Consider the following 22368-nt stretch of genomic DNA (forward strand, 5'->3'; position numbering starts at 1 on the left):
TGATGAAGAAGAACAACAAAAACTACAGTTGTTGTTTATTTTCTTTTCATGCCAGATGACTTAGTGTTCTTTTTGCCCTTCTTCGAAGAACTGCCGCCGTTCTTGGTGGATTTTTGCCCAGCGATTGTTATTTTTAACTTGTCGACACAGAGTAGAAGAACCAGATCTTGTTCCTTCAAGCTTTTAACCATTTCATGTTCTTGTGGCCAATCCATCTCCTTGTCGGTCGAGGAACTATCCACTGGTCTATTTTTGAAATAATGTAAAATTTCAGTTAAAGTCTTGGTTTTCTTTGCGCTTCCTGGTTGGATTTTGACTTTGTATTTATATTTCAAAAGCGCAGGCCAAGGAGCAAATACTGGTATAATATCAACAACCACATCATCTTTATCGAGAGATGCCTTCAATTCGGCCTTGTGCTTATCATAGTCGACCTTTGCTTTCTCTTTGTTGGTGAATTTCAAAGCCTGTAATCTCCTTTGTTTCTCGCGTTTATTCTTTTTATCTTCTCTAAGTTCAAGTTTCATTATTTCTTCCTTCTTCTTTTGCTGCTGCTTTTCGATACCCTTTAAAGTGCCCAAGGCCTCCAAACGCAAGAGACGTTCAGTTTCGTCCTGGTCAGCGTATTTTTTTTGAATTTTCTTCAATTTTCCTCTTTTACCACGAACATTACTGTTCATGCTATCAACCAAAGATACGGGAACGTCTTGTTCCTCAGGTATACTCTGCGTACTGCTATTGCTGTTGTTACCTTTAGCATTTTCCGAATCCGAATCTATATCAGATGATACGGTGCTTTCTCTTTCGGCCTCTCTTTCAAGGTTATCGTATTCAGAATCATTGCTTTTCGTATTATCATCCGAACTTCCATCGTTTTCTAACGATCCATTAATCTCATCATCACTGTCGTCGTCTTGTTGTTGCTCTTCTTCTTCTTCATTCTCATCACTCTCTTCGTCATCCTCATCCTTTTCACCAGATTTCACCTTCCATAGGAATCCGAAACCCATTACTAGTTGAGCAGGCGGTAAAAGGTTTTGATCTTTCTCATTCTTTAGTCGAAAGGCGCCTTCTGGCAAAATGGAATTATCAGAGCCATCAAATTTACTAACATTCTTTGCAAAGCACCACCATGGAGAAGAAGCTATCTTCTTCGACCAAGCTTCGCTTGAGGACATACAAAGTATACCTGCTTGCATTAACGTGTTCGGAGGAACTTCTGTTCTTTCTGGATTCTTGATCCAAACATGGGTGTTAAAATTATTCGACATATAAATATCATCATCTTCGATATATTTTGAGTAGATTTGATCTGTCTCAGCCGGACTTTTACCCATCATGACCAAAAATCCCTCGCTTGAAATAAACCAATTATATTTTTCAAAAAAGTAAGGAGTACGGATCTTCTTCAAAACACTATGAGAGTCCTTAAGCTTTCTTTTTAGTTGTTGATCAATTTTGACTTCAATATTCTTCATAGCCTTGCCGACATTCTTTTCGACTTTTTTCTGCTTCTCAGCACTTGTTTTCTTGATATTGAAATACTCAGAGGCATTGGCGTAAGCTGATAAACTAAGGTCGATTGTAACATTTATCATGTCATTAGGTTTTCTTTTCATATTTCTTGTACTTCTCTCTTTCGAATTTCCTATGTCTTCTGAATCTGAGTCGCTAGAACTTTCGCTAGTACTACCCTCTGATTCATTATCCTCGTCCGAGGAGGGGTTACCTTCCTTGTTGCTAGAAACATCAAGCTTGACACTGATCTTGTTTTCTTTTAAGTTCAAAGGCAAGTTCAAAAGCTGGGCAATCTTGTTACCTCTTTTTTGTTCACTTTTGATTAGTTTCTCAATAGTGTTCCAGTCCATTTGTTGGTCGATTAGGCCCTGAACAGCAAGCTTAACTTCTTCGATTAAAGGTGCATTTTCAATTATGAGATGACCTTTCCTTTCGTTTAGTTCTTGGACGTTTAATAAAGCTTGTATTTTCCTATCATTTTCGGCACGAGCATCATCGATTTTCTTTTGCGCTTGCGATTCCTGACTTTGTATACGTAGGGCATACTTGGAAGATTCTATTGTTGAAAAAAATTTGTCTAGCGTCTTATTGTAACGACCTTCAACTTCAATGATGTTGGAAGAGTCACTGTCTTCTCCGTTGATATATGGCTTGAAGGGATGGAATGTATCATAAATGAATTCTAAATCGGCAGTATCTTTCTCAGAGTTGAAGTTTTCATTTCTTTTGGCCAAAATGTAACCCTTTCTATCCGAGGTAGTTAAGAGTTCATTATATTCAAATTGAGTACTGTTTAACAATTCCGCAAGTGTGTTTGTCTTCTCTAGAAGAGTTAAACAAGACTCCGAGGGATTGATATTGAATACTTTAAGGTTCTTCGATAGCAGATCCGAAGACAAATGAGGAACTTTTGAAAGCAGCAGTTTATGGATAGAAGGAACTTTCACTTTCTTTTTTTTAGAATCTTCTTTCTTTTGGATGTTGAGTTGCTTAATAACTGTAATGTCTGATTCATACTTGGTTTGCGCTACTTTTATCCACTCACTGACAAGATCAGAGGTGTATTTTGCTTTTCTGTTTTCTATGGATTCATTAGTAGACTCGTTATCTGCGGTGAAAAGTGATTCATCAAACATTTCATAAATTTGGCCAACCTTATTTTCATGCTCTACCACAACCCTTTGCAAGGACATGATTCTTCTGTTTTCATCTAGAAGGATAACATTCCCTGCACTAAAAAATTCAAGTACTAAATAGAAGTGGCCATCAGCAAATTGTAGAACAAGAATTCTATCTTGGTCTACCTGCTTTAAAGCTGTTAGCCGTTTAGCTTTCAGATGTTTTCTTAGTTTGACAACAAAGCCTGAAGGAGTTGGAGGGATTGGTCTACTAAATTCGGTTAAGTATATTCTTAAGCCACAGTCGACAACTACGTTGAGTTTAGAATCTGGTTTATTGAATTTTAGTAAAAATTGCTTTGAGGAATCGGCAATGTTATATATATTGCTCAATCTGTAGCCTTCCAAATCTTGTTTCAGCTCTCTAGCCAACAGCAGTAAATCTAGCGCACTGATTCTTTGCTTCATTGTTATCAATCTCTTGCTTTCGTGGCTTCTTGGACCGAATTTAAGTAGTAACTTTCTTCTCAATTTGCCATCGGACCCTTTTATAACGGAATTTCAGACGAAATTTCATTTTTTCATCCTACCGCAGCATGAATGAAAAGCTCAGACGCGTCTAGATATATGTTGAATACAAATGCGATGATTAATGTCCAGAGGAGGGTGGCAATTGTTGAAAAGGTTCAAATCTAGGGCATTTATTGGAAAATCCAGTTTCAAGCATAACCCACAAAGTTGAGGCAGAGGCTCATTTGTCACCTGACAGTTGATGACATTATCACTGACGTATTTAAAACTCATTACTAGTGTAACCAGCACACGTTAAGGGCTTGATAAGTTGAAGCCACTATTGCACCTTCAGTTTGTTTCTCTAGATACTAAAATACCAGAAATCAGGCTAAAAAAAGTTACATCAGTCCAAAAATGGGCCCAAAAAAATATTCAGAGACTTTCTACCATCCTTATAAACCCTATGATATTCAACTACAGTTAATGGAAACCGTATACAGAGTGCTGTCTGAAGGGAAGAAAATAGCCATCTTGGAAAGTCCCACGGGGACAGGTAAAACGCTGTCCTTAATTTGTGCTACGATGACTTGGTTAAGAACGAATAAAGCAGATATTTTTACTCACATGGAAACTAGCCCTAAAAAGAATGAAGATGGCAGTGAAAGTCTAAGCGACGATGAACCAGACTGGGTAATTGAAACTTATCGGAGGTCGGTTTTACAAGAAAAGGTGGATTTGCTAAATGATTATGAGAACCACTTAAAAGAAATTAACACAACTAGTCGCAAGCAATTAAAAACAATATGTGACTTAAATAAAGAGCATGGAAGATATAGAGTAATTGATCCATTAAAAAAGAGGCGTAAAGGTGTCCAGCATCTTGATATATCACTTGAAGAACAAGATTTCATTCCACATCCCTACGAATCAGATTCTGAAAGGGATGATGCTTCCAAGAGCGCAAGAGGGGGAAGGATATCTGACAAAGATCACAAATTGAGCGAACTAAACTTAGAAATAACAACACTTTTGGACAAAATTGATGGAAAGATTCCGAAAGATCCGAGCAATGGTGATCGCTTTGGAGTTATAAATCAAAACCCAGTGAAAATATATTTCGCATCCAGAACTTATTCGCAATTAGGTCAATTTACTTCGCAGTTAAGGTTGCCCTCATTCCCATCATCATTTAGGGATAAAGTCCTCCATGAAAAGGTGAAATATTTGCCACTTGCTTCAAAAAAGCAACTTTGCATCAATCCAAAAGTGATGAAGTGGAAAACACTGGAGGCTATTAATGACGCGTGTGCGGACCTTAGACATAGCAAAGAGGGATGCATGTTTTATCAAAATACAAACGAATGGCGTCACTGCTCTGATACGCTAACTCTCAGAGATATGATTTTCTCAGAAATTCAAGATATCGAAGACTTAGTTCCCATGGGAAAATCTTTGGGAGTTTGTCCGTATTACGTATCAAGGGAGGCACTTCCTATTGCGGAGGTGGTGACTTTGCCATACCAATACTTGCTTTCTGAGTCTACCCGTTCGAGTCTTCAAATAAACCTTGAAGATTCTATAGTAATCATTGATGAGGCTCACAATTTGATAGAAACAATAAATTCTATATACTCCTCCCAGGTCTCGTTGGAGGACCTAAAGGATTGTCATAAGGGTATAGTAGCGTATTTCAACAAATTTAAATCCAAGCTCAATCCTGGTAACAGGGTAAATTTATTAAAGCTAAATTCGCTTCTGATGACGCTGATACAGTTTATAATCAACAATTTCAAGAAGATAGGACAAGAAATAGACCCTAATGATATCTTTACGGGAAGTAACATCGATACCTTAAACATCCACAAACTATTGAGATATATAAAAGTTTCCAAAATTGCTTACAAAATTGACACGTATAACCAGGCGCTAAAAGAGGAGGAATCGTTAAGAAATGAAAAACCAATAAAAGAAGCGCATAAGAAATCAGTTTCTTCCCAGCCATTGCTTTTCAAGGTTTCCCAATTCTTATCCTGTTTGACAAATTTGACGTCAGAAGGCCAGTTCTTTTTTGAAAAAAGTTACTCAATAAAGTACATGCTTCTAGAACCAAGTAAGCCTTTTGAGTCAATACTAAATCAAGCAAAATGTGTTATCCTTGCAGGGGGGACAATGGAACCCATTGCTGACTTTTTGTCGAATTTGCTACCCGAAGTTCCTTGTGAAGACATTACGACCTTTTCATGCAACCACGTTATACCAAAAGAGAATTTGCAAACTTATATTACGAACCAACCTGAGCTTGAGTTCACATACGAAAAAAGAATGTCTTCTTCGCTTGTAAATAACCATCTATTCCAATTTTTTTTTGATCTGAGCAAAGCAGTTCCCAAAAAGGGTGGTATGGTGGCTTTTTTCCCAAGCTACCAGTATTTGGCGCATGTCATTCAGTGCTGGAAACAGAATAACAGATTTGCTACATTAAATAGTGTGAGGGAAATATTCTATGAATCAAAAGACGGCGATGACATTCTATCCGGATATTCTGATTCGGTAGCAGAGGGCAAGGGGTCTCTTTTGCTTGCAATTGTTGGAGGAAAATTATCAGAGGGAATAAACTTCCAAGATGATTTATGTAGGGCTGTGGTGATGGTAGGCCTGCCTTTCCCAAATATCTTTAGTGGAGAACTAATAGTTAAAAGGAAGCATTTGGCTGCTAAAATAATGAAATCAGGCGGGACACAAGAAGAAGCTTCGCGAGCAACGAAGGACTTTATGGAAAATATTTGTATGAAAGCTGTTAACCAAAGTGTTGGACGCGCTATACGGCATGCAAATGATTACGCAAACATTTACTTGCTTGATGTACGATATAACAGGCTCAATTTCCGGAAAAAATTGTCACGTTGGGTGCAAGATTCAATCAATGCCGAACATACAACTCATCAGGTTATTTCCTCAACGCAGGCATTTTTTGCAATGCACAGCCTAAATTCACACTAAAAAGGAATACGTTTTCGTATGCACTGTTCTTAGTTACTATATACTAGAGTAAAATAAATTGATATATATGGCTATTATTCTACCTGCTGATATATCATGTGTATTCCTATTATTTTCGTATCTTTATATCATTTCCAATGTTGTTCCACAGTACACGCTTGTTTCATTAAATCTTTCCAGTAGACCTCTTGTAAACCAACCATAATCATTCAAACTATCTCGCTTTATATCCAATACCCGTTGTTTACTCACGGGACATATCTTTACATGGGTTGTAAGTATTGGAAGCAGAGTGACACCACACCTTCTCCACGTGTTATTCGCCGTGGACGTCACAGCCTCGCGGTCAGTGGTGAAGCTTTCTAAATTGAATGTTTCCTCGAGAAGACTGCTTTTCATTATTAGCTTGCCGTTGGCATTTGGGGCAGCTTTGTTCAGTATTGTCGCTATTGATAAGACGCAAGCTAAATCAAAGCTATTCGTTAATTCGGATTTTTTGTTCATAGCGTATTCATATAATGCTTCCAAAAATGATGAGATCGACGGTTTATCGGTAGTCATATTCAAGAACATTATGGTTCTCATCTCTTCACTTTTTATCAACGCGTTGAGGTACGATTGGAAATTTAAATTAATAGGATAATCACCGTTCAGTAATTTCTTATTCGTACTGAAATTTTCTGGCAGTCTGGGCAGTGATTTGTTGTAGATGTGATGTGTCTGATACCACGCTAGTCCAACAGCACGTTCAGAAATTGTCCAAGAGTGGTATAATGGGGCGAACATGATATAAAACGATTGTTCTGAAGCTATTTTATATTTGAAGGCCACCCGTTCCATATCGTACACTATGGCTATTGAATAGCCGTCTGGAGAGAGAGATATGCCGTGTATGACAAGAGTTGTTTCATAATTATTGAATTCGTTCCAAATTGTGCTCCATTTTTTGAATTTCTTCTCCAAGTAAGGCGCGATAATATTATCTGCCGACACATGAAGTTCTTCTCCTATGAAAACTTTATAGCTAGTCTTATTGGAAATTAGTAATACCGTACTCTCCTGTTCATGTTTTAATGGGACTATATAAAAATTTTCGAGAGATCCTGTTTTCAAGCTGGATATTGAATAATTTTTCAAATCTATCTTATGCACATATCCGGGACAAGTTAAAACTACTTTATGATCCACTATCTTCAAATCAGTAATCTTTCTTCTCGACGCATCTTGTACTATTCTAGAAACGGGCTCATAGGAGGAAGCAGAAAATGTGATTGAAAATACAGAATTATTTGAAAGCGCCGCCACGAGAACGTCATCGTACCATGCTAAATGAGTGACCCAGTCTTTTGAGCCTGCGTCACTTAACCGAATACTACTTTCAAAGAAAAATTCTGGGACGTTTTCCACATTTTTGCGAATACCAAAAAATTGAAGCTCACCGTCTTCATTACCAACCACAATTGATGATTTAATAGGATTCCATTCAAAACAGTGGTAGATTCTGCTGCTCAAGTTTCCCTTTGAATCTAGATTTGCGAGGATTTTGTTATCCTTGAACACTGAAACATTACCATTATTGTTTAATACAGCTATCCAATCGTCTGTTGGTGATGGTTTACAGACTCTAGGATAACAAACAGGCTGTGAATTCAACAACCCGTTCTGTTGTGCCAGTTCGAAATCCAGTTTATTTTCAAATACTAGGGGAAATTCCTTCACATGAAACAGATTCTTACTGTTGCTATTAACGTCTCTAGTAAACATTGGTTGCCCAATACTAATGTCTGGAAATGTTGTCAAGTATAGAGTACCATCCCGAGCCCATGTTAAATTGTTCTTCCAATCCTCGAACTCCTTTCTATTTACCAGTAAATCTCTTAAAAGTTTCATAGTGTGTTCGGTTGGCTTCTCGGACACCTGTGAAGCTAATCATGCTGTTTTTTTTTAATAAATACAATTTCGTCTAATCATTGTTTAGGTCTTATATTATTGAGAAAAGTGCGTTGCGCGTAAGAAATAGAATAGTGTTTAGATGCGAAATGACGAAAGAAATACGCCATTTTGGAGCCTGTCTTTGATACGAAGAAAAACTTCCAACAAATGCTGGGAAGTTTAGTAATCTTTGGAAAGGTCAATATTTTTATTGAATTAAACTATTATGCTAATTGCATGCCGTGGCAAAGCTGTCACGGCCGATGTAAGCAACAAATTTAATCATACATAAATGTATAGCCCTTGCGGTGCTTTCACAGTATATACGCAAATATTCCCTCCTATTCATTGAATTATTATACAGGTACACGCTACATCGCTTTATGACAGGCAGTCATCGACATAAACAACTTGAATGAGCATTTAAGCGCGTCCTAGCTGCTGACTATTACTGAGCAATCGAGTAGTCAAGATAGTCTTTTCCTGTCCACTAATATCGAGAGCGCTCCTCTCTAGTAATTGAACCATACTTTTGAATGGTGCTAGCGTATTATCTATAGTACTATAGATAATTTGTGATATTCTGGTCAATGGGCCTGTGAACTTCTCGGGTGACCCCTTAGGGTTTATATAGCGGGAGTGTCAAACGAGAGGAACAGCAACAACCAGTACAATAACGTTCTTATATGAGAGACAGATAACTTCCCCTTCAAAAAGAAACAAGAGTAGAGCTTCAATTAGTAGAACCATGAATTTGCTATGGATTATAGCACTAGTTGGCCAGCTGGTTCAGCTCGTTCAGGCAACAGCTACCTGCGCCATGTATGGGAACTGTGGGAAAAAGTCAGTATTTGGAAATGAATTACCTTGCCCTGTTCAACGTAGCTTTGAACCACCCATTCTTTCAGACGAAGCTAGTAAACTTTTGGTTGAAGTTTGCGGTGAAGAGTGGAAAGAGGTCCGTTATGCTTGCTGTACTAAAGATCAGGTGGTGGCATTAAGAGATAATTTACAGAAGGCTCAACCTTTGATTTCTTCATGCCCAGCATGCCTCAAGAATTTCAATAACCTATTCTGTCACTTCACTTGCGCCGCTGACCAAGGAAGGTTTGTTAATGTTACCAAGGTGGAAAAGTCACAAGAAGATAAAGATATTGTTGCAGAATTGGACGTTTTCATGAATTCGTCTTGGGCGTCTGAATTTTATGACTCGTGTAAGAATATTAAATTCTCTGCTACCAATGGTTATGCGATGGACCTAATTGGGGGCGGTGCTAAAAATTACAGTCAATTTCTGAAGTTTTTGGGAGATGCTAAACCTATGCTTGGTGGATCTCCCTTCCAGATTAATTACAAGTATGACTTGCCAGACGAAGAAAAAGAATGGCAAGAATTTAACGATGAGGTTTATGGCTGTGATGATGCTCAATATAAATGTGCATGTTCTGATTGTCAAGAATCTTGCCCCCATTTAGCTCCTCTAAAAGATGATGTGTGTAAGGTTGGTTCTCTCCCATGTTTTTCCCTTTCCGTTTTGATTTTCTACACAATCTGTGCACTTTTTGCAGTTACGTGGTACTACCTCTGTAAAAGAAAAGAAAATGGAGCAATGATTGTGGAAGACGATATTGTTCCGGAATCAGGTTCCTTAGATGAATCTGAGACGAATGTGTTCGAGAGTTTTAATAACAAAAGTAACTCTTTTAATGATAAACTGGCTAGCCTATTCTCGAAAGTAGGAAAATTTTCTGTTGAAAACCCCTACAAGATATTGATAACTACTGTTTTTAGTATTTTTGCATTCAGTTTCATCATTTTTCAATACGCTACCCTTGAAACAGATCCAATTAATTTATGGGTAAGCAAGAATTCTGAAAAATATAAAGAAAAAGAATACTTCGATAATAATTTTGGGCCGTTTTACAGGACGGAACAAATATTTGTTGTTAATGAGACTGGCCCTGTGTTGTCGTATGAGACACTTGACTGGTGGTTTGGCGTTGAGAATTTCATTACGGAAGAGTTACAATCGTCAGAAAATATCGGATACCAAGATCTCTGCCTCAGACCAACAGAAGATTCTACATGTGTAATAGAATCTTTTACACAGTACTTTCAAGGTGTCTTGCCAAACAAGGATAGCTGGGAGAGGGAGTTAAAGACATGTGGGAAATTTCCTGTAAACTGTCTACCTACTTTCCAGCAACCTCTAAAAACTAATCTTCTTTTTAGTGACGATGATATGCTCAATGCGCATGCCTTTGTTGTAACCCTTCTATTGACCAACCACACTCTATCGGCTAATCGCTGGGAAGAAAAATTGGAAAAGTATTTGTTAGATTTAAAGATTCCCAAGGGCTTGAGGATCAGTTTTAATACCGAAATTTCCTTGGAAAAAGAGCTAAACAATAATAATGATGTTTCGACCGTCGCTATATCATACCTCATGATGTTTCTGTATGCTACATGGGCTTTAAGGAGGAAGAATGGGAAAACTAGGTTGTTACTTGGAATATCTGGTCTACTCATTGTTTTGGCTTCTATTGTTTGTGCAGCCGGATTTTTGACTCTTTTTGGTTTAAGGTCAACATTAATCATAGCAGAAGTAATACCATTTTTAATCCTAGCAATCGGTATAGATAATATTTTCTTGATTACCCATGAGTATGATAGAAACTGCGAGCAAAATCCAGAGTATTCAACTGATCAAAAAATCATTAGCGCTATTGGGAGGATGTCACCTTCTATTTTGATGTCATTGCTATGTCAAACTGGATGTTTCTTGATAGCTGCCTTTGTTACTATGCCTGCTGTCCATAATTTTGCTATATATTCCACAGTTTCCGTTATATTCAACGGAGTGTTACAATTGACGGCTTATGTATCAATTTTGTCTCTCTACGAAAAGAGATCTAACTATAAACAAATCACAGGAAATGAAGATACTAAGGAATCATCTTTGAAAAAGTTTTATTTTAAGATCTTAACACAAAAAAGATTGATAATCACTATATTCTCGGTTTGGTTTTTCACATCTCTGGTTTTCTTACCAGAAATTGAATTTGGATTAGACCAAACATTGGCTGTTCCACAGGACTCTTACTTGGTTGATTATTTTAAGGATGTTTATCGCTTCCTAAACGTAGGACCACCCGTGTATATGGTTGTAAAGAATTTGGACTTGAGTAAAAGACAAAACCAACAGAAGATATGCGGTAAATTTACCACTTGCGAAAGAGACTCGTTAGCTAATGTGTTGGAGCAAGAAAGACACAGGTCCACATTAACGGAGCCATTGGCTAATTGGCTGGATGATTATTTAATGTTTTTGAATCCTCAACTAGACCAGTGCTGTAGGTTGAAGAAGGGAACGGATGAGGTGTGTCCTCCTTCTTTTCCTAATAGACGTTGTGAAACTTGTTTCCAGCAAGGCTCTTGGAATTACAATATGTCAGGGTTTCCTGAGGGCAAGGATTTCATGGAATACTTAAGCATATGGATTAATGCGCCTAGTGACCCCTGTCCTCTAGGCGGCCGTGCGCCATACTCAACCTCGTTGGTATATAATGAAACAGGTGTTTCGGCGTCAGTTTTTAGAACAGCTCATCATCCTTTGAGATCCCAAAAGGACTTTATCCAGGCGTATAGTGATGGAGTTAGGATATCAAACTCTTTTCCGGAGCTAGATATGTTTGCATATTCGCCATTTTACATTTTTTTTGTTCAATATCAAACTTTGGGACCATTGACGTTGAAACTGATAGGGAGTGCTATCATCCTGATTTTTTCCGTTTCTTCTGTTTTCTTGCAGAATATACGCAGCTCATTCCTATTGGCTCTGGTCGTCACTATGATTATCGTAGACATTGGTGCTTTGATGGCGCTACTGGGTATTTCACTGAATGCTGTCAGCTTGGTCAATTTAATTATTTGCGTCGGTTTAGCTGTAGAATTTTGTGTTCATATTGTTAGATCATTTACAGTGGTTGCCAGTGATACCAAAAAAGATGCAAACTCAAGAGTACTTTATTCGTTAAACACTATAGGTGAGTCTGTCATCAAAGGTATAACTCTGACCAAATTCATTGGAGTTTGTGTTCTTGCATTCGCCCAATCGAAAATATTTGATGTATTTTACTTCAGGATGTGGTTTACACTGATCATTGTTGCGGCACTGCATTCCCTTCTGTTTTTACCCGCTTTGCTTTCATTGTTTGGTGGCGAAAGCTTTAAGGACGATTCGATTGAAGTAGAAGATTAGCCTCGTTGATTATACTATATTTTACGTAAATTAAAGAATAAGTAGCAATTTGTTAATTATATAGATATCACAATAGGTAGTACAGTCTGCAGGGAAGATTCTGGAATCAGAAATGGGAACATAGGCTTCGTTATTACGATGCTTTGAAGATAGACACCTCCAGTATATTTACTCTTTAATAACGTTACAAAAGTATTACTGGTTTCGGGCGAAACTCGTCATTTTCGCACAGAGCTTCAAAAGAGGAAAGGCCATAAGAACAAGAAAAGACTACTTCAAGGCGAATTCGATTTGGCACGTTCTGATCCTCTTCGGTATCGTTAGCCATTTAGTACACTTATGAATACATTGAGGTGTTTGGCGCACGTACTATCTAAGGGTGGGAGGGAAACTCCAAAACTATATCAAAAAGTAATATTTCCAGATCTGTTCAAAGACCATATACAAATAGCAAATGTCAAGAAAGTTAATGAAAGGGAAATCGATAGTCTAAAACTAACGTCAGTAAATGGAGAGGCACAAATAATGGTACGGCATGGCGTGAAATATGAAAGGGAGCAAGTCAAAGAATACCTTTCAAGTCTGCCGACTTTAACGCTTTCTAGGAAACAAATTAGGGATGACTATGACGAGGAACGTGCAAAACAAATGTATATGATTTCTAAACAAACAAAGTCTTCGAACAAGTTCCAGAAACTTCTTACAGCAAAGTCTCAAGAGTTTACTAGGGAATTATTGACATTACTGATAGATTGCACACCGAATGAAGAGAATTCACAGCCTGAACGTTTTACTCGTAAGTTTCTTAAGTTTAGTAATCAAGAAGTTCCTCCTATCCCTGATTTTTCAAAGAACCCTCAATTGTTTGAAAACTATGTTGGAATATTAAGTCATACAAAGTTCAATTTTCGTTCGTCTTCCAAACTAAATGGTATTGTGCGTAAGATACTGCGGCACCTACTTCATCCAACCAATAAGACAACTCTGCCCTTACGTTCTGCTCAAGTTTATAATGATTCGATATACTTTTTTAGTGAGCACTTCGATTTTGCGTCTTGTAGAGAAATATTTGCGCAAATGAAGGCTGAGGGGGCTAAACCAAATACAGTCACTTTTAATCTTTTGTTGCGTAACGTAGTGAAAAATTCACATATTAGAAAAACTAAGCGCCCCGATGATGAGGTCCTTTTTTATCTTAGAAGTATGCGTAATCATGGAGTTTTTGCAGATATAATAACTTGGACGACGTGTTATAACTTTCTTCGTGATGAAGTTTCGAGGCAATTGTATATTGTACAGATGGGTGAACATTTAGGAAATTTCAACGTAAACTTTGTTTACACCGTGCTGAGGAATGGGGATTATACAGCTGAAGATTGTTTGAAGGTTTTGGCAACAAATTCATTACCAATTTCCCGGAAGATGTTTTATTTATGCATAGAACGGCTACTGGACGAGGAGCAACTTCAAACCGCATCTAAATTACTCGATTATGGTTTTCAACATTTGAGAAGTAATTTTAAGTTAGACTCGGAAGCTATAAACCATTTTATGCGAGTGTTCGCTACCAAAGGAAGAAGCGACTTGGCATTTCTTTGCTATAATACTTGCCGTAAGACTTACAAAGTCAAACCGGATTCTCAGACGTTCGAAATGTTATTCAAGGCATTGGTTAGAAATGGTAACACCAAGAATTTTGGAGCGGTCCTCCAGTATATCAAAGATTTGAAGTTTGCTGAAGGATTTGGGTTGCGTACAACTTATTGGAGTACCAAAGCGGAATCAATTTTCAAGTTTAGTAATTCTACTGCTCTTTCAGAAAAGTCAATTGAAAAAGCAAGGAAATTGTTGGGCAACCTGATTGCTTCTAATGGTGAGTTCTCTTGGAAAATTTGGAAGGAGAGTGATCCTTCCCAAAAGAAAATATTACGATTTTTGGGTTGTATCCCTATTACTCTACGCTGCACCAGTGCAACACACGATCACCAGAAGTCCACAAGCTTACCTTCAAATATCTCCCAGAAAAAAAGAGAATACCGAAATCGGATTAAAGCAATAGCCACAAAGGCTGCTTTCGAAAAAAAAAAGTCGTATATCAAAGACAACGATGTAGCTTTCAAAAAAGAGCTAGTAGAGAGAATGATAGTCAAGGAGTTTTGACGAGAGGGGAGGCGTAAGGAAGTGCCTTTCTTGCATTCGGAAAGAAAATTTGATAATACAGGCATTTTTATTGTACATATATACTTCATAGATCATATTCATATCACTAGACTTTTAAAAGTTAGATTTCTTCAACTGCAATGGAGAGTAAGAGAAAGTTAATTATTAGGTCTTATAAAACTTGTTTAATTAATTATAAAGAGAAGGTGATTACAATACTGGAATCTTGGCCGAATAATACCTGAACCAAAACCCAGATAAAATTAATAAGTAGACTTGGACCGGTGAGAAAACAAGTACAATATAGAAAGGTTCGAATATATTAATTATTAGAAAAGACTCAGATGTTTTCAGAACCGGAGGAACGACCGTTTTGGCCATTTTGATGATTGACCTCATGGGTTTCGTCGTCTACGGGAACTTCAGTAGTCCACTCAACTTCTTCTTCTTCGACCACTTGACCAGGAGCATCACCGTTTTGGATTTCAGGTTCTTCTTCTTCTTCTTCTTCTTCTTCTTCGCCATCTTCGTCTTCATAGACGTCATCAACCGTTTGATGGAAAGAAAGAGTTGGTTTAACTGCAGCCATATCTAGAGTCCAGGATTCCAAAGCCGATTCCGCATCCATGATAATTTGGCGAGAAGCTTCGTAGCCATCATAGGCTGGTCTGGCTTCACCTGGAGTAACAGGAGAGTCATCTAGCAGTTCTAACAAAGCCTTTCCGTATCCAGCAATCAAGGCGAATTTTTCAGAAAGCTCTCTTAATGAATCAAACATATAACTATAAGCAGCCTTCAATTTTTCACGTGTGATGTTCGATAACTGAGCTTCCGCAACCAAAGATTCGGCTTCGGCACGAACCAATTCTTGCTCTAAAACTGGGATTTTTGTTGATTGAGGGTCTTTATATTTTAAGTGGGCAATTTCGTCAGTGATCTTTTCCTTACGATCTCTTGAAGGTTGAACAGAGGCTTCAATGTTTCTAATTGATTTTAAGGTAACTCTGTATTGATCATATTTATCGATGAATTGGTCTTGTAATTCACCTAACTCATATATTAAGACACCCAACTTGTCGGTCACGTCGGAAACATCATCATCATTGTCAGCGCCCCATAGAGACAATTGCTTAGCAGCTTCACGACGCTCGCTGGCAACAACTTCCATAGCTCTTAGGACACCTTTTTCAGTCTTTACCAATTGAGATAGCTTACGCGCTAATTCAGGTCCAAAGTTACCAGCCGCATTTTTTCTAAAACTAGACGCAATAGAGGCCTTTCCAAAGAATTTGGATTTCGTTGAGGATGGTGGTGGAGGAGGAGCTTGTAGCTCAGCAGCGGTAGGGGCTCTTTGATTTCTTAAAGAGTAAGTTCTATGCATTCTTATATTGGAACTTCAAATGTTTAGTTTTTCGTATACCAAATAACCAGAATTTACGTTTACACAGTGAACTGAGGAAGCAAAAGGCTTCCACTTTTTTCCTTTCTATCTCACCTGTTTATATACTGCGACTTAGCCGTTGCATCTTCCCGGTTTTTCCGACTTTTTTTTAAAGGGCCCCTTTTTATCCCCTCTAACGCCTTTCGCAATCCCCTTTTCACTCGGCTGCAACGAGCGGGGTTGTAGGAGCTGAGATTTCTAGCTTAGCAACGCAATAGAAGTGTGAGCCGGACGATTGACGTCAAGAGATGACTCGCCTCTTCATTTCATAAGCCAGCTAGATAGCCGACAGATGAAGATATGGAAAGATATGACAGACAGCTGAGGTTATGGGGGGCGGTGGGTCAGGATAGTTTGAACCGGTCCCGTGTGTGCGTGATAGGACCTGCTACACCTTTGCTGCAGGAAGTTATCAAGAATCTGGTGCTTGCCGGAATATCATCTCTTACTTGGCTCAAAGTGAAGTATGCGGTTCCATCGGGAGCTCTGTTTTTAGCACAGCTTAAAAAAGATCTTGAGCGGTTGGCTTCTAAACAGCTAGAATATGAGGAAAATGACCTTGAAAAGACGTTACAGCAACTTCAGTATGATTGGGCCCGCTTCTCGGTGGTAATCTTGACTTGTATTGGTGACCAAACTACGATACTCGATTTAAATGAGGTTAGACGGCAGAGAGGAACAAATTTTCCACCTGTTCTGAACACTTTCGTCTCTGGGTTTTATGGATATATGAATCTGGTACTCTCAGAAACACATTTTGTTTTGCAAGCACACCCAGATAGTAAAAAGTATGACTTACGGTTACAAAAGCCTTGGCCTGAATTGATAAATTATGTAAATACGTTTGACCTAAGTAAGATGGATATACCCACGTTTTCTGGTATTCCATATATTGTTTTGCTCATGAAGTGTATTGCGAAACTCGGAAAGGGTGGTAATACTGGGAGGATAACAATTGGTCAGGTGAAGAACGCTTTGAACCAAATTTGCTTTCCTCTAGGGAATGATGTTATCTACGAACCCAATTATGTGGAAGCTAAGCGGTATGCTTATTTGGCTTGCTCTCAAAATGATTGTTGCAAAGAACTGGACGATTTGCTCCGGAATTTGGAAATATCAGATTATGGGAACGATTGGCATGATACTTATAACTACGAGATATTCACACTATTATTGGCTTTAAAAAAAATAGCTGAAGAGAATGGAGAGCTCAGCTTCCAACCTTTAACGGGTGCGCTCCCAGATATGGAGTCGACCACGGAAAATTATATTAGGCTCAAAACATTGTATGAAGTGAAAGCTAAGCTTGACAAGTCCTGCGTAGAGCAAATTTTAGCTCGCGGTAAGAAAAAAGTTTCGCAAGATGTCTTGAACACATTCTGTTCCCATTACGGGGAGGTCAGGAAAATATTGCCGCCAAAAAGTGACCTGCTGGGTATTTTCAGCACCTCGAATACTCTTTTGGACGCATTGGTTATGGTTCAATTCTGGGAGCAATCCACAGTAACTTCAGAGCCTAAAGATGAGTTTATTGGTTTACGGGTTGACGATAATTATCCTGTTATGGCTTTTTTTGGTGGTGCGGTAGCCCAAGAAGCGATCAAGCTTATTACGCATCATTATGTTCCTATTGATAACTTATTTTTATATAATGGCATAGATAATTCATCTGCAACGTATAAAATATAAAAAATTTCTGTCAGTTTTTCGATTTCGTAGGGTGCTTATTTTTTCTAATTCCCTACTTTGATCCAAACAAGGACTAAATGTAAACCTTTATAATGCATATAATATCGAATCTATACAACAATGAGACGCCAGAAGAATGAACTATGCGTGAAAAAGTATGATATCGATAAATACCTAACATTCACTCACGATTCCTGTTCAAATTATCGATCTCATAGTTGCCTGGTAATCCAAGAGGGATCCCAATACAATGCCTCTGCACCACCTTGATAATCTATCCACAGTAAACCGTTAGCGACCATTTCATCGAGAGCCGATTTACTCCTCAAAGCCTCCCATCCCAAGTTTGCCTTTAGCAAGGAGATACTTGAATAACCCAGAATGGAACAAATTTCCAAAATCTTCGTTTGATCAGATGTTAGTTCATTTGGAACACTTCGCAAAAACTTTTTGCCACGAATTTGAAATATCTCAAAACATTCTAGACTCTTTAGCATGTCGATAGATTTTTCCAAATCATCGAGCCCAACATTCAGCTTACGAAAGTGTACTTTCTCCAATTCTTGAAAAGAAATAACACCTCCATTCATATCTTTAGTTTGTCGACAAATTTCTATAACTTTAAGACATATTTCATAATAAAAATCATTCACTGTAAATAAGTGTTTATCTCGATCGAACAAAGATAGGGGATCAATCCCAATAGAGGAGCACATGTGCATAAATTTTGAGCGGAATTCAGGTGAAGCTTGAAGCTCGCTATTGTGTCTTTTGGCAAATTCTACCAGTCGTTCTTGGAATACCTTTAATTGGTCCCTTAATTCGATGGATTGCTTTTCTAGTATGGTTTTGTTTACATCGTTGTACTTTCCGTCCTTTAACTCATCAAAAGCTGCCAATCCAAATTGTTTCATGTTAAAGGATTTCGAAATTGACTCCTACGCCGGGATCTTTCCAGGTCCTGGTAAACACTTTGATGCACTTAAATCGCCTGAAGAGTCTGCAATGTATTCCAGGATCGATGGCCTACCTTCTTGGAAAACCCAACGTTATAAGTGATAAACATATTAACTGAGGATAATGAACTTATGAGATTCCTATGCGCTTTTGCTCAGACTTGTAAACATACCTTTCTGCAAGTGTTTCCAGCGAGGTCACGTTTGAACTATAGCTTTAACGAGGATCAATAACATGTCTGCCGAAGATTTCAAACCTGAGACATGGACTTCAAGCGCCAACGAAGCTTTAAAAGTTTCCATAGTTGGAGAAAACGCTATTCAATTTTCACCGTTATTCACGTATCCAATTTATGGCGACTCAGAAAAGATCTACGGCTACAAGGATCTTGTCATTCACCTAGCATTTGATTCAGTAGCATTTAAACCGTATGTAAATGTTAAGTGTTCAGCAAAGTTAAAGGATAACGATGTTGTAGACGTGGAGGAAAAGTTACTTTCTTTTTTACCAAAGGATGATGTAATCGTTAAGGATGAATCTAAGTGGGTAGATTGCTTTGCAGAAGAGCAAAAAACTCACAAGTTATCTGATGGCTTTAAAAAGGTGTCAGAGTATTCGTTGAATGGAGAAGAGTTTGTTGTATATAAAGCGAATTTGATTGACGATTTGGCCAGGAGAATGCATCGTCGTGTTCAAATCTTTCCAATACTTTTTATTGAAGCTGCTAACTACATAGATGAGAGTGACCCAAATTGGGATATCTATTGGTTATTTGACAAGAAAACAAAAAAGTTGATTGGTTTTGTTACTACCTATAAGTATTGGCACTACTTGGGGGCACAATCCTTTGATGAGGATATCGACAAGAAATTTAGAGCTAAAATATCCCAATTCCTCATCTTCCCACCTTATCAAAATAAAGGGCATGGATCCTGTCTTTATGAGGCTATAGTCCAGTCTTGGCTAGAAGACAAAAGTATCACTGAAATTACTGTAGAGGATCCAAACGAAGCATTTGATGATCTTCGCGACAGGAACGATGTTCAAAGACTACGAAAACTTGGTTATGATACTGTTTTACAGGAACATTCAGAACTTTCTGATGAGTTTTTGGAATCGAGTCAAAAATCTTTCAAACTGGAAGAAAGACAGTTCAATCGTATTGTAGAAATGCTTCTTCTTTTAGACAATTCTCCATCATTTGAACGGAGGGTAAAGAAGCGGCTGTTCATTAAAAATTATGATGCGCTCGATCAAACTGACCCAGAGAAAGCAAGGGAAGCTTTACAAAATTCATTTGTCTTGGTTAAAGATGATTATAGGCGTATTATAGAATCGATAAATACTTCTAAAACTTAATTTTTTTAAAGAATAATAAATATTAATAATAAAAAGATAGTCGTATAATTATTTATTTTCAGTAGATTTAGTCACATGATTAATCTAGAGATTTTATTTTTTCTCTTTTTTTAATTTGTAAATTACTAAATTTTATATTTTTTTATTTTAAATCAAATTTCTTTTGTTTTTCATTTCCGAAAGTAAATATGCTGCTTATTTCAAAGACAAAGAAAAAACTAATTGATGTTTTCTAAAGGCGAACAAATCATGCAAAAAAAAAATTGGGGAAGTGACACAATGATAGCGGTTCTTAAGCGAAACCGGCAAAGCGGCTAAATAATGTTTTGATGACTTACTCCACACTGAAAATGGATGACCTTACATAAATGGATAGGCCTCTATGTCCCTTTATATTTAAAGATAGGTAGCTGTAGACGAGTGTCCCAATCATAATGTTGATTATGTTTGATTAGGAGTTTACACCGTTAAGTAGTTAACTATAAGATGGTACAAGGACTTCTACTAGGTGCATATTCGTGCAAAAGATTCTTCAACTCTTCAGCAATTATAAAGTCTTCTGCATTGACTCTTAAGGAAACATTAGAAAATGTGATTCCTCAAAAAAGAGATGCTGTGAAAAATTTGAAGGCATCTTATGGCAATACGGTTGTCGGACCGATTACCATTTCATCGGTTCTAGGTGGAATGAGAGGTAATCAATCAATGTTTTGGCAAGGAACATCATTAGATCCCGAACATGGCATAAGATTTCAAGGTTTAACGATTGAAGAATGTCAAGAAAGATTACCTAACACCGGTGTCGATGATGATAATTTCCTGCCAGAATCAATGCTATGGCTGCTGATGACAGGTATTGTGCCAACATTCGAGGAAGCTACCTCTTTGAGGAAAGAATTAGCTATTCGCGGAAGAAAATTGCCACATTATACAGAAAAAGTTTTGGCAAGTTTACCCAGAGATATGCACCCTATGACTCAACTTGCAATTGGGTTAGCATCAATGAACAAAGGGTCCGTCTTTGCCACAAACTACCAAAAAGGCCTCATAGGAAAGACGGAATTTTGGAAAGATACGCTAGAGGATTCGCTAAATTTAATTGCCTCTCTACCACTGTTGACGGGTAGAATTTATTCAAACATCACAAATGAAGGACGTCCATTAGGGGAATATAGTGAGGACGTGGATTGGTGCACCAACATATGTTCTCTGCTGGGTATGACAAATGAAAAGAACTCCTCTAATACGTGCAACCTTAATTCCCAGCAATCCTTGGACTTCATAAACTTGATGCGGTTATATACCGGTATACACGTAGATCACGAGGGCGGCAATGTTTCTGCTCACACCACCCATTTGGTTGGAAGTGCGTTGAGTGACCCGTATCTCAGCTATTCGTCTGGAATAATGGGATTAGCAGGACCTTTACATGGGTTGGCTGCACAAGAAGTAGTAAGATTTCTCATAGAGATGAACTCAAATATTTCCAGTATTGCACGAGAGGAAGAAATCAAAGATTATCTTTGGAAAATTCTGAATTCAAACCGTGTGATTCCCGGTTATGGCCACGCAGTTTTGCGTAAACCAGATCCTCGATTTACAGCAATGCTTGAATTTGCGCAGAAGAGGCCCATCGAATTCAAGAACGACAAGAATGTTTTGTTGATGCAAAAGTTAGCAGAAGTAGCGCCTAAGGTTTTGCTAGAACACGGAAAGAGTAAGAATCCATTTCCCAATGTTGACTCAGCATCAGGGATTTTATTTTATCATTATGGAATCAGGGAATTATTGTTCTTTACTGTCATTTTTGGGTGTTCAAGGGCTATGGGGCCCTTAACACAACTAGTTTGGGATCGCATCTTAGGTTTACCAATTGAAAGGCCGAAGAGTTTGGACTTGGAAGGCCTGAAAGCACTTACCAAAGCAAGCAATGTCAATAATGTGATATAACGCTATTCTTATATACAAAAAATACTTCTCTTGCTATTACAATATTGGAATATAACTAAAATTACATACGGCAGCAAGTGCAACCATAGCTAATACATATATTCTTTTGAGAAAACATATAAGAAAGAATGCTGGCCAATACGCTCACCAAAATAGTTATTCGTTAGTCGGCTTTTTTTTTTCTCCCTTTCTTTTTTTTGATTCTATCACATCTGGAGCATTATATAAAGGATTCTCATTTATTGACCGCATCGGGTTTCGACACCAGTATGTAGCCACTTCTCCGAGGTCGGACGCGGAGCACTTAGAAACTTTATTGAAATACTTTATTTCTCCACATTTAAAATATCTAAGTCATTCCGCTTTTGCCCTTCATGTGTTTGCATTCGTTGAGGTCAAAGCCAGACTCAGCGAAGTTTGCAAGGTATATAAATCTACCATAATGCATGTGTAACTTATAGCACTCTCTC

The 22368-nt window shown here is 37.9% G+C and overlaps 10 protein-coding genes across 10 annotated transcripts; 6 read left to right on the top strand and 4 right to left on the bottom strand.

Moving 5' to 3' along the window:
• Positions 1 to 35: 35 nt before the first annotated feature.
• RQC2 (Rqc2p) lies at positions 36 to 3104 on the bottom strand (the record flags this gene model as incomplete). The annotated part of the gene is made up of 1 exon (XM_033913860.1): positions 36 to 3104. One exon carries the CDS (start codon positions 3102 to 3104, stop codon positions 36 to 38), a length of 3069 nt encoding a protein of 1022 aa, XP_033769751.1.
• A 459-nt stretch (positions 3105 to 3563) lies between these two features.
• CHL1 (DNA helicase) lies at positions 3564 to 6149 on the top strand (the record flags this gene model as incomplete). Its single annotated transcript, XM_033913861.1, has 1 exon — positions 3564 to 6149. The coding sequence occupies one exon, from the start codon at positions 3564 to 3566 to the stop codon at positions 6147 to 6149; it is 2586 nt and encodes an 861-aa protein (XP_033769752.1).
• A 123-nt stretch (positions 6150 to 6272) lies between these two features.
• Positions 6273 to 8039, bottom strand: TFC8 (transcription factor TFIIIC subunit TFC8; the record flags this gene model as incomplete). Its single annotated transcript, XM_033913862.1, has 1 exon — positions 6273 to 8039. One exon carries the CDS (start codon positions 8037 to 8039, stop codon positions 6273 to 6275), a length of 1767 nt encoding a protein of 588 aa, XP_033769753.1.
• Positions 8040 to 8829: 790 nt separating this feature from the next.
• Positions 8830 to 12342, top strand: NCR1 (sphingolipid transporter; the record flags this gene model as incomplete). Its single annotated transcript, XM_033913863.1, has 1 exon — positions 8830 to 12342. The coding sequence occupies one exon, from the start codon at positions 8830 to 8832 to the stop codon at positions 12340 to 12342; it is 3513 nt and encodes a 1170-aa protein (XP_033769754.1).
• Positions 12343 to 12681: 339 nt separating this feature from the next.
• Positions 12682 to 14502, top strand: AEP3 (Aep3p; the record flags this gene model as incomplete). Its single annotated transcript, XM_033913864.1, has 1 exon — positions 12682 to 14502. The coding sequence occupies one exon, from the start codon at positions 12682 to 12684 to the stop codon at positions 14500 to 14502; it is 1821 nt and encodes a 606-aa protein (XP_033769755.1).
• Positions 14503 to 14842: 340 nt separating this feature from the next.
• LSP1 (lipid-binding protein LSP1) lies at positions 14843 to 15883 on the bottom strand (the record flags this gene model as incomplete). Its single annotated transcript, XM_033913865.1, has 1 exon — positions 14843 to 15883. The coding sequence occupies one exon, from the start codon at positions 15881 to 15883 to the stop codon at positions 14843 to 14845; it is 1041 nt and encodes a 346-aa protein (XP_033769756.1).
• Positions 15884 to 16243: 360 nt separating this feature from the next.
• On the top strand, positions 16244 to 17632 carry ULA1 (Ula1p; the record flags this gene model as incomplete). Its single annotated transcript, XM_033913866.1, has 1 exon — positions 16244 to 17632. One exon carries the CDS (start codon positions 16244 to 16246, stop codon positions 17630 to 17632), a length of 1389 nt encoding a protein of 462 aa, XP_033769757.1.
• Positions 17633 to 17844: 212 nt separating this feature from the next.
• Positions 17845 to 18546, bottom strand: SNF8 (ESCRT-II subunit protein SNF8; the record flags this gene model as incomplete). The annotated part of the gene is made up of 1 exon (XM_033913867.1): positions 17845 to 18546. One exon carries the CDS (start codon positions 18544 to 18546, stop codon positions 17845 to 17847), a length of 702 nt encoding a protein of 233 aa, XP_033769758.1.
• Positions 18547 to 18823: 277 nt separating this feature from the next.
• Positions 18824 to 19948, top strand: HAT1 (histone acetyltransferase catalytic subunit HAT1; the record flags this gene model as incomplete). Its single annotated transcript, XM_033913868.1, has 1 exon — positions 18824 to 19948. The coding sequence occupies one exon, from the start codon at positions 18824 to 18826 to the stop codon at positions 19946 to 19948; it is 1125 nt and encodes a 374-aa protein (XP_033769759.1).
• A 486-nt stretch (positions 19949 to 20434) lies between these two features.
• Positions 20435 to 21898, top strand: CIT3 (citrate (Si)-synthase CIT3; the record flags this gene model as incomplete). The annotated part of the gene is made up of 1 exon (XM_033913869.1): positions 20435 to 21898. The coding sequence occupies one exon, from the start codon at positions 20435 to 20437 to the stop codon at positions 21896 to 21898; it is 1464 nt and encodes a 487-aa protein (XP_033769760.1).
• Positions 21899 to 22368: the final 470 nt, after the last annotated feature.

This window comes from Saccharomyces paradoxus, chromosome XVI, assembly GCF_002079055.1.
Source record: "Saccharomyces paradoxus chromosome XVI, complete sequence".
Lineage (NCBI taxonomy): Eukaryota > Fungi > Ascomycota > Saccharomycetes > Saccharomycetales > Saccharomycetaceae > Saccharomyces > Saccharomyces paradoxus.